General features: G+C 38.3%; 1 protein-coding gene across 1 annotated transcript in view; it reads left to right on the top strand.

Annotated features, from left to right (window-relative positions):
- LOC124150101 (focadhesin-like) overlaps positions 1 to 12,269 on the top strand; it is a 586,265-nt gene that overhangs the window by 505,947 nt on the left and 68,049 nt on the right. The window contains exons 7-8 of the mRNA XM_048398021.1: positions 6,111 to 6,303; positions 8,178 to 8,390. Coding sequence (XP_048253978.1) covers positions 6,111 to 6,303; positions 8,178 to 8,390 — 406 coding nt within the window. The remainder of the gene's footprint in view (positions 1 to 6,110; positions 6,304 to 8,177; positions 8,391 to 12,269) is intronic.

The following is a 12,269-nucleotide window of genomic DNA, read 5'->3' as shown; positions in this document are numbered from 1 at the left end:
AGTTAAAATTTCTCATTGCATTGTTTCATCGAGATAGAGATCGTTAATTTAGAGCATATCATTCTTTGTACACATGAATCAATGTTGGAAAATCAGAGAGTTTAATTATACGCGAACAAGATTAACTCATCAGTCATATTTTCATTCCAGACCAACTCATGTTATTCCGTGACAAGCCGAATAGTGACTTGTGCCCTTCTCATGGCCATTTTTGTGACCAGGTTCCGTCTTTGTGCAAACGGGCATACCTAAAACAATTGTCAACTTGTTGGGTAATGGTTCACATATATTTCCCCATATATTATATATATTTCAGATGCAATTTAAAGAACATCAGGACATGCAGAATTATACAGTATGATTGAACACATTTAGCTGTGTCTTGGGTATATTTTTAGATGCATATATAAAATCAAAAATTGCTTCTGAGGGATTTTTTGATGAAGAACTTGAAATCATATGCACATTCTGATTTGTTTGTCGCATTTTCGCACATCATCGATAGGGGGACAAGTCTTCTTGCACATAACGGAAAGGGGCGATGGTGACAAATGTCATATTTTATTTCTGGAGCATACAGTCAAACACTGTTAATCATATGTTCATGAAACTTTTACAGACACATATATCAAAATATGTCTTGTTTATTAAGGGTATGGTGGTGTCTTATTACGCAGCCCCCCAGTTGTACTTGTATTTGATCTGCCACTGCTGCATTTGGTTTCTCAACCATGTGCGTATGACAGATGTCAGAGATTCCATACCTGATATACCACCTGTATACCACCTGTATATCACCTGTATACCACCTGTATATCACCTTATACCACCTGTATATTGACTATATACCACCTGTATATCACCTGTATACCACCTGTATATCACCTGTATACCATCTGTATATCACCTGTATACCACCTGTATATCACCTGTATACCACCTGTATATCACCTGTATATCACCTTATACCACCTGTATATTGACTATATACCACCTGTATATCACCTGTATACCACCTGTATATCACCTTATACCACCTGTATATTGACTATATACCATCTGTATATCACCTGTATACCACCTGTATATCACCTGTATACCACCTGTATATCACCTGTATACCACCTGTATATCACCTTATACCACCTGTATATTGACTATATACCACCTGTATATCACCTGTATACCACCTGTATATCACCTGTATACCACCTGTATATTGACTATATACCACCTGTATATCACCTGTATACCACCTGTATATCACCTTATACCACCTGTATATTGACTATATACCACCTGTATATCACCTGTATACCACCTGTATATCACCTGTATACCACCTGTATATCACCTGTATACCACCTGTATATCACCTTATACCACCTGTATATTGACTATATACCACCTGTATATCACCTGTATACCACCTGTATATCACCTGTATACCATCTGTATATCACCTGTATACCACCTGTATATCACCTGTATACCACCTGTATATCACCTGTATACCATCTGTATATCACCTGTATACCATCTGTATATCACCTGTATACCACCTGTATATTGACTATATACCACCTGTATATCACCTGTATACCACCTGTATATCACCTGTATACCACCTGTATATCACCTGTATACCACCTGTATATCACCTGTATACCACCTGTATATCACCTGTATACCACCTGTATATCACCTGTATACCATCTGTATATCACCTGTATACCACCTGTATACCACCTGTATATTGACTATATACCACCTGTATATCACCTTATACCACCTGTATATTGACTATATACCACCTGTATATCACCTGTATACCACCTATTATATACCACCTGTATACCACCTATTATATACCACCTGTATACACCTATGTACCACATCTATACCACCCATATACCATCTCTATATCACCTGTATACCACCTGTATATCACCTGTATACCACCCGTATATCACCTATATACCACCTGTTTTTCACCTGTATACCACCTATATACCACCTGTATATCACCTATATACCACCTGTATACCACCTATATATCACCTCTGTATACAACCTGTATACCACTATCTACCACCTATATATCACCTGTATACCACCTGTATACCACCTATATATCACCTGTATACCGCCTATATATCACCTGTATATCAACTATATACCGGTACCACCTGTATACCACCTACATATCACCTCTGTATACAACCTGTATACCACTATCTACCACCTATATATCACCTATATACCACCTGTATACCACCTATATATCACCTATATACCACCTGTATACCACCTATATATCACCTCTGTATACAACCTGTATACCACTATCTACCACCTATATATCACCTGTATACCACCTATATATCACCTGTATACCACCTATATACCACCTATATACACCTATATACCGGTACCACCTGTGTACCACCTGTATACCACCTATATACCACCTATATATACCACCTATATACACCTATATACCGGTACCACCTGTATACCACCTGTATACCACCTCTATACAACCTGTATACCACCTATATAACACTTGGGAATCTTTCTGACATAGGATTGGATAGCATAGGTCAAGGTCAGTCAGTATGACGTCGGCAGAAATAAAAAGCTTATGTACACACTTACTTGAGTTATGAACGGAATTTGTGTACATGCTTATGATACAGACTGAACATCAAGTGAGCTTATATGTCATGGCCTGGTTGTTTGTAATCCATCGTTTGGCATCCATTTGTTTTTACTGTCCTTTCCTACATCCAACACTTGCTCAGGTTCATATATTACACAACCTCTTACAATAAGCCCTGTTGACACATGTTGAATTTAGTGACCCCTACATTTGCAAGTGTGAAACAGACCAAATGCAAGCTCTCGCTCTACTAAACATTTCTGACCACATTAATAACAATTTTTAAATATTTGCATCATTTTTTAAGTTTTGTAGTTCAGGTGGCCATTAAGACCCCTAATAAGACCTCATGCTTCTCTTCCTAATGATTAGACCAACATGCAAACATACTTGATGTACAACTCATGTGATATAGAAATGTACACTGAATATTTAACAAAAAGAATGACGAGAATGTGATAACAATTTCATAGGCCCATAGTCCCAGCCCCCACGTTTGACCCCTGGATCTGCCCTTGAATTTAATACGATTTTTGTTGTGAAACAACACATCTTCCTGGGTATGCACTTTATCCCCACTCAAGGAGTAAATTATCAGTGGATGGTGAGCTTCTCCACCTCTGTCACTCTGCCTGGATAACTGCCACCCTGAAAGTCAGTAATGATGTCGTTTAATGTTCCTTTTAGCGTGTTGTGCAAACTCTTCTCCAGTTTTCTTAATTTGTCAGTTTCTATGGAAACAAGGTCAATTAAAATAATCATGCTAATAGTAGGAATGGATGAATAAATTCTTTTCTGGTGAACATTCAAAAAATTGTTCACGATACCTCAGTGATAATTTTTACATGCTAACATCCTCCAAGTGGTCTGTAGAGGTGCTCTTTGACATTTACAACTTCCATGTGTTCTATGCTTTGAAATTTTAGCTGATCTGGTCCGGGGGTGGATGTGAGCTTATATGAATGCCATGTCCTCCATCTGTTCCATTAATTGACTATCATCTTCTCCTTCAAAGCCGGGGGCATGGTTGGCCCAGTCGCCTAAGGCGCCGCGATTCGCTGTGCAGAGCTGTGTCCCTTGAGCACACCAGAAACCTATGATTGTGGGTTCGAATTCCGGTTTGCCCCGATTATGTTTCTAGGTTTGTCAGCACCATACCCATGCTCGTGGGTTTCACTGAAGTGGTAAATGTCTGAGACCTGCATCACTTCGGGCTTTCCTCCCACATTAAGCTGACACGCCGCGATATAACTGGAATACTGTTAAAAGAGGCTTTAACCCCAACTCACTCACTCCTTCAAAGCCACTGAAAGGATGAACATGAAACTTCAGGAGAATGTCTAGCAACTTCAATAAGTTGGACTCAGTTTGTTGCATTACAAGCGATGAATTGTTTTAGGTATTGTTCAATAAAAGAAGAATCACTTTATGGATGGAGAATCCAGATCTATACAGGTCAATATTGGTGAAGTCAAAATGGTTCATGTTTCCCGTTGGAAAGTTTGGGTGCATTCAGGACAAGGTTGGGATCAATGGACCTATTTTGATCTAATTAGATCTGATCATGCTGATGTGCAGAGTAAATACTATCAGTTGCTGTAATATTGGCTGTACATGCCAATGAACAACAAGGAAATTAATTCCATTAAGTAGTCTCCAGATGACAGTCTGTGATCTATCTGGTATCTAAAAACCATGTTACGACATTATTTACTGCTGTTATCCTTATCTTGTGTAGATAGGTTCATATGAATGGCTGCATTGTCTAAGACTTTGTAATCTTATATAATTAGTTTTGAAAAATACTTGAGGACTTCTTTTAATGAAAGGTATAAGAAATGATAGCTAGACAGATTTGTCATGAAATGATCTTCTCTAGAGTATCAACAAGGGGCCTGGCATTACCACTGTTCCCGGGGGACGGCTCGGATGGCACATACTTACGTCAGAAAAAAGAGTTAAATATGTCTGGTTCACACTTGAGACTTGGAAAAAAATATTCATCAGACTTTTAATGAAATGTGGAAAAGTTTCTCTTTGCTCAAATTAAAGTGTTTGGGAAGACAGATTTTAAATGAAATTCCTCTTCCAAAATGAAATAAAGACATTTATGAAAATAAACATTTTTGTGGACAAGTTTGTTTGGTTTTCCTAACAATGGTAGACTCCTCTTTAGGTAGACTAACATTTAGTCTATGAAATCTTATATTACACAATAACCTTCTTGACTCTAAAAATTTTTTTATAAAAATTTCCCTATGCTATTTCACAAGAGCTGGCAAGACTTGCTTTTGTTTGCGTTTCTAGATTGTTTTTTGTTTCATAAAGCCAAAAATAGATATTCCACAGTCATGGTGCTCGACTACCTTTTTGGGGTGCCTACCCCCTATTTTAGTGTGTGATACTAATAGCATCAAATACAGTGTATCTTCGTCTTAGACTATACCGGGTTACTGCTAGCGATTGTTAGGAGTGAGTAAGTTTTGCTTTAAGTAGCACCACTTTGAAAAGTATATCAGCCAATCACAGCATGTGAGGGAAGGATTAGTCCCACATTGGTGCATGCCATTTGAACCCGTCACCGACTAATTCTGAGTACACATATTAAGCAATTCTTGTTGACTGCTTGGGCCATGCCAAGAAATAAATATTATCAGTTCTTGTCAATTAATAGTGTTAGTTGACCTTGACATCATCTCTGCCCTTTATATGAGTGATGGGAGGCACGGGTGGTCGACGCAATTTGCTCTGCAGAGTTGTGTCCCTTTGGTATATGCCAGAAACCTATGATTGTGGGTTCGAATACCGGTTCGTCCCGATTATGTTTCTAGGTTTGTCAGCACCATACCTGTGCTCGTGGGTTTCACCGATGTGGTACATGTCTGAGACCTGCATCACTTGGAGCTTTCCTCCCTTTGCCACGACATAACTGAAATACTGTTAAAAACGGTATAAACACAACTCACTCGCAAATATATGAGGTATGGGTATACATTTTATTCCAAAACAACAGTTGTCAGACAAGGATAGCGCACAGCAACTTGAGCAACTTATAGCACTTGAGGAGAGGTGAAAGATTATTGCACTTCTATAGCAACGTGCATGCACATGTGTGTGTGTGTGTGTGTGGCTGCTTATACTAGTCCGGACTGATGTCGATTTATAGTGCTATCCTACTGAGATACCATGCCGCAGTTTAACATGAATACCCCACTCAGACACAGTATGCTTACTTCAAACTGACCCGTCCTTGTTTTAGCCCTATAATGCCGAGTGCCAGACAGGGTAACAACAAGTACCATCTCTTAACGTCTTTTAGTATGACTTGGCTTGGGGTTGAACCCCGTTTTTGTTTTTTCTTATTGAATTGATTTTGTTACATCAGTTATTGTAATAGATAATGCTATCGCATTTGTCTAACATATGTCTTTGTTTTGCTATTTTCCAGAATCAGACAAATATCCATCAGAGTTATCTCCCCCTTTCTGAAGTTTGTATTTCTTGAGCCTCAGCAGACGGCTCAGTATCAGCCAATGAGAAATGGCCTACAGAGAGCGCTCATTGATGTCTGCTTTGATACAACAGACAGTGGAGCCAAACAAGTGGTTTCATTTTTGGCATCAATTCTTCATTGCTTCCAGGTACCGGTAATAAGTTCATGTGGTGCATCTGCAAGTTAGAGATTGGATAGATTTTAATGAGATATTGGCTACTTGATGCAAATGCCAGGCTGCTGTTACGATTCCACTATTTGTTTCCAAGTGTTTATCTGTCTCCTAAATGTGCTAAATAAGCTTCCTAGTTTCGGTATGGGAAAACTAGTCTTACATTGTGACATGTGTTACCATGGCCAGGTCCAAATATGGCTGGTAGTAAACAAAACAGTAAGTCTACATGAGAAAGTTATTGACTCAAAAACACATATGTAGAAATCATATGTGGAAATTGAAGGTGCAGACAAATACTTTCACTTTGAAATACAGTAAACTACGTTTATTATGAACACGTTTATATCGCACTGACGGATATAACAAACTGATTTTGGTCCCTTTCATTTGCTGTATATATACTGTATATATGCTTACAACAAACTACGGTTATAACAAACTGTTAGTGGTGCCTGTGAGTTCAATATAGCCATAGTTTGCTGTATATATACTGTATATATGCTTATAACAAACTATGGTTATAACAAACTGTTAGTGGTGCCTGTGAGTTCAATATAGCCATAGTTTGGTGTATGTTTCTTGTTCCTTTTATTATTATATCAGATCTCTGATAGGAAGTTAAACAGAGGATGTTTCATGTGTCAAGTGAAATATCATGGTGGCGTAGCCATAAGTGAAAATATCTCCTTTTCCCCCGTCATGTGATGAGAGAAACATGATATTTCACTCTACACATGGAATATCCTATTTATTATATACTTTTTGTGAAGTTGTTGACCCGAAAATTAAATTATTTCATTACAAATGTAACCCCTTGAGACGTAAATTCTCCCTACCTAACACACAAGGACATTTCAGCACCCCTTGTATTTGCAACTTCAAAAGTAGTTGCGGCATCTTAAAAAATATATACAAAAGTAACAAAAAATATATTTAGGGTCTCCAAAAATTCTTTATCATACGTTGGGATATGATTATATACAAAGTCAACTTCAACAAAAAATATTCCTGAAATCCACGAGACCGTAGCTGGAAGCGAAAGAATACACACGGGTCAAGTAACGGAAATGGAGCTTTGCAAAACAAACAGTCTCGATTGATGAGTTAAATGAGAGATTTTCAGTTGATAATGAAACATTTTCCAGAAAATAACAAATGGCAAGAACTGATATTAACTCCATAAATGACTATCTGTCATTATTTTGCTTTGTCAGTGTGGAACTAACATAAAAAGGAAGTCAACAGTTTATTAACGGACTTGACACTTACAATAAAGGGAGACAAATTGCGGGACGGTAACTCTTGTATGATAATAGTTGCGTCAAAGTGTTATGTTCACAGCAGTGAAATATCTTGTGTAATGTTCACTGGAATGAAAATATAACTTTTCTCAACTTCAGAAAACTCACTCTTCTTTCTCACTAAAGTATATAATAAACTTTAATATCTCATTGGTATTATGTCAGCCATATAGCAACTTAAAGTCCACTTAATGTGAATATTTGAAGTCTTATTGGTCAGGGCTATTTGGCTCGTGAAAATCCAGGAATCAGTGCTTCTCCTATTAGGTATCGGGTGGTCAGACTTATGTCATCCTATTCCAATTGCACAGATCAATGCTCATGATATCAATCACAGGATTGTCTGCACTAGACTCAGTTATTTACAGACCGCTGCCATATAGCTGGAATATTTATGCAGTGTTACATAAAAAACAAAAATTCAAGCTTCAGTTTTTAGTTAATTGTATGTACTTTTTATGAGAGAAGCTACTATTGTTGGAAGGTGGTGCTTGCGTCTCTTGCAGCTGAAAGCCATGTGTAAACCATCTCACCTCCTCTCGTCAGATGCAGACCTTTGATCAACTGGCCTACCTGACAGTGTTCCTCCTGGACATTCTGAGGACCGCCACCAGACTGACCTGGTCACCCACGGAGATGTCCAGCCTGGCCGGGCTGGTGTCCTGCTGCCTGGGCACCCTACAGCCATGCTGGACAATGGGCATTGACAGTACCAGGCTAGAGAAGGCATTGCTGCTCTGTGTAGAAAAACACCCCCAGGTAACACACGAATGGAAGTTGTTATGTGTCGATTCCCAACTTGAAACAGTATGTCAACCCAGAAATCTGTATGTAAAAGAACTTAGTGTGAAACCAACAATAACCAACAAGTGGTGTACAATCAACAAATGTTTTACAAAATTGACTAGGTTTGCAAATCAACATAAAGTACTGCGCAGCAATTACAATGGCAGTACACAATAGAGCGGGTAGTACAATATTCAATGACAGTATACAATATGATATGGCAGGGGTTAGTATCAAATACAAAAATACAGTGGTGATAGCATAAGCCAGTGATAATAATATATATACACCCAGCGACGACAGAGGTCAAGCTTCCGTGATGGGATAGGCAGAGAATCAGGGATGATGAGCGATCCTCACATGAAAGCTGGTTTCGATGTGATGAAATGTATGAGAGATGCGTAGACCCGAACTTGTTTCTTGATGTATACAACCTACCTAGCTACTGGAAAGTTCAACACAGTGCCCTCACCATTCTAGCAGCACTAGAACATTACAGAAGTTTCTATAACATACCATCACTGTCCGCGGTATACTGGACCGGAAGTTTACACACCACACTCGGATCGAAACATAGAAACCCCCTGACGACTGATCACTGTCCAAACACAATGCAATGAGCCGCTACCGAACCTAAACAGAAACAGTGTTACACAGTTACAATCATTATTCAACAATAAAATACACTACCATATAACAAAGTTTTGTTGTGTGGTCAAACCCGACATTTGCTCTTTTTATGATTGTTTAGATACAGCATTTAGGCACTGTTATGTGAATGTTATATTTTCAACTTTAGGATTTATGAAACTCATCAGATATTTGTCATTAACTGTTCCATTTCCATGGCAAACATGTTGCAAGACCTAGCTCTGCAGAGAGTTAGGAATGAGTTTTGATCTGACATCGTTCAATAATGATCACATAGCTAATTTGAAAATGGAAATGAAAAAGACCAGTGAAACTGACTCATCTTTTACATAGTTAGATCTATGCATAATGATTCCGAGTGACAATTAACTATCCAATGACCTAAACTTCCCAATAGTCAACTTTACTTTATGCTGAGAGTTATTCCAGCTGCTCCAGGGTTTGGTGTCTACATTTTTCCACTTTTGAGGTACAAAGATTTCAAAGAGTGTTGTTGAACTCTTGCTCAAGAGGTGTTTGATCGGGATTAAAACATTCAAGTCCTTCATTAAGTAAAGCTTGTGATGGGTGTCCCCAGGGGGCAGGATACGGTGACCTTTTTGTGAACCTCTGATATCATTGCTATTTGATAATGATCATACAATCGGAATCATACAATGGACTCAGCTACTTAGCTGAAATTTCTCATGATTATTGAAAGGGTTTTGTTGCTTTTATTGATGTGACAAATGTAATGTGAAGTTCTTTGAAGTGGAAATTGTTTTACATACACTGGATGGGGTTTTCAGGACAGAACCGAGGGGCAGATTCATTAGGCATTGACTAAACTTCACATGTAGTTTCCAGAAATTTGATTTTTACTGAAAGCATCTTCTTCCTCATACATGGTGCATGGGTGTCCCAGTCGTCTAAGGCGCCAGAAATCTATCATTGTTCCTGGTTCGCCCGATTATGTTTCTAGGTTTGTCAGCACCACACACATGCTCGTGGGTTTCACCAAAGTGGTAAACATCTGAGACCTGCATCACTTTGGGCTTTCCTCCTACATTAAGCTGACACGGGGTGATTTAACTGGAATACTGTTAAAAGTGGCGTTAACCCCAACTCGCTCACTCACTCTATATTTTTGCAAGATTACAAACACAAAATCTGATATGTGATAACAACTTGGGAAAAACTTTTTTTTTCCAAATTCAACATCAATATGGTTCTGAACAAGCCATTTCTATTTATCATTACAAATACAAGCATCAGTGTAAGCATTTTGTTAGATTGATTCATCTGATGACATGCTACATAAACATAATACCATTTCACTTCATTACATTTTGAGTTAAATTTTGTTTCTTTTTCAAGTTTATTTATTTTGTTCTTTTTATTAAAATTGTTATTTTGTTTATGATATGATGTTGAAGATGTGATTGAGAGAATTTTTGTCAGCAATAATAAATTAGCTGATTTTTTATCAATCTGTGTTTAATCACAATGGTATTCATGCATTTAGAACATGTCAATAAATATCTCTTTTATTTTTTAAATGTATTTAAACTAATACTAAACATGTGAGAACCAAAGTAAAAATTATATAATATTGCATCTTGGATGAATTTGAAGATATACAATACATACACCATGTCCCTAGGGAGTTCAACTGTGTGCACAGCCATGTCCTCCAGCCTTATGCAATTTAATCTAAATTTCAAGTCCCGAGTCTCCAGTTTGGACATACTTGAAGTGTTAGGACGTCAACACCCTGGCCACAACACAAATAAAGTCTCCTATTTCCCTGTGTTGAGCACCCAAGGGCACAGACAGATGAAAACGTGCACATTTTGTTGAAAGGAGTTGAAGGCGCCAGCAGAACTGACATGACCCTTGGTGGATAATGGTTCACACTTTGTTGATGTGAGGAATTAGATTTGCACAGACCCAACATAATGTGTTCAGTCATGTCAGATTGGGATTATACATGTTATGACTAAATCTAGTCATTGTTTGATTTTCTGTGTATCTAAGTTTGAAAAGTAAAAAAGTCTAAGTTATACAGATGGTAGATCATTCATGGCGGTATGCCAGATAACATGCTGTTCCCCAGATGGTGGTTACAGTGAGATTATTCTGTGATGTTTCTCAACAAAGTGGTTGTGTAGTCACTTGTGGCACAAGTGCATTAATAACAGGGAAAAGTGGCATATAATGACCTATTTGTGAAAAAATTTGAAAGAGTAATTATTTATTAAAATATGATGATCTCTGGGTCCTGTTATCAGGCACTTTGATGATCTCTGGATCCTGTTATAGGGCATTATGTTGACTTTGGGTCCTGTTATCAGGCACTTTGATGATCTCTGGATCCTGTTATCAGGCACTTTGATGATATCTGGATCCTGTTATCAGGCACTCTGATGATCTCTGGATCCTGTTATCAGGCACTTTGATGATCTCTGGATACTGTTATCAGATATTATGATGATCTCTGGGTTCTGTTATCAGGCACTCTGATGATCTCTGGATCCTGTTATCAGGCACTTTGATGATCTCTGGATCCTGTTATCAGGCACTCTGATGATCTCTGGATCCTGTTATCAGGCACTTTGATGATCTCTGGATCCTGTTATCAGGCACTCTGATGATCTCTGAATCCTGTTATCAGGCACTTTGATGATCTCTGGATCCTGTTATCAGGCACTTTGATGATCTCTGGATCCTGTTATCAGGCACTCTGATGATCTCTGGATCCTGTTATCAGGCACTTTGATGACTCTGGATCCTGTTATCAGGCACTTTGATGATCTCTGGATCCTGTTATCAGACACTATGATGATCTCTGAATCCTGTTATCAGACACTATGATGATCTCTGGATCCTGTTATCAGACACTTTGATGATCTCTGGATCCTGTTATCAGGCACTTTGATGATCTCTGGATCCTGTTATCAGGCACTCTGATGATCTCTGGATCCTGTTATCAGGCACTTTGATGACTCTGGATCCTGTTATCAGGCACTTTGATGATCTCTGGATCCTGTTATCAGACACTATGATGATCTCTGAATCCTGTTATCAGGCACTATGATGATCTCTGGATCCTGTTATCAGACACTCTGATGATCTCTGAATCCTGTTATCAGGCACTCTGATGATCTCTGGATCTCTATGATTGGTCCACGACCCATGGACAATTTGCTCTTTATGAGGAAT

This window comes from Haliotis rufescens, unplaced genomic scaffold (assembly GCF_023055435.1).
Source record: "Haliotis rufescens isolate VD_foot unplaced genomic scaffold, xgHalRufe1.0.p SCAF_1, whole genome shotgun sequence".
NCBI classification, from domain to species: domain Eukaryota; kingdom Metazoa; phylum Mollusca; class Gastropoda; order Lepetellida; family Haliotidae; genus Haliotis; species Haliotis rufescens.
This window is presented reverse-complemented; position numbering and strand designations above follow the sequence as displayed.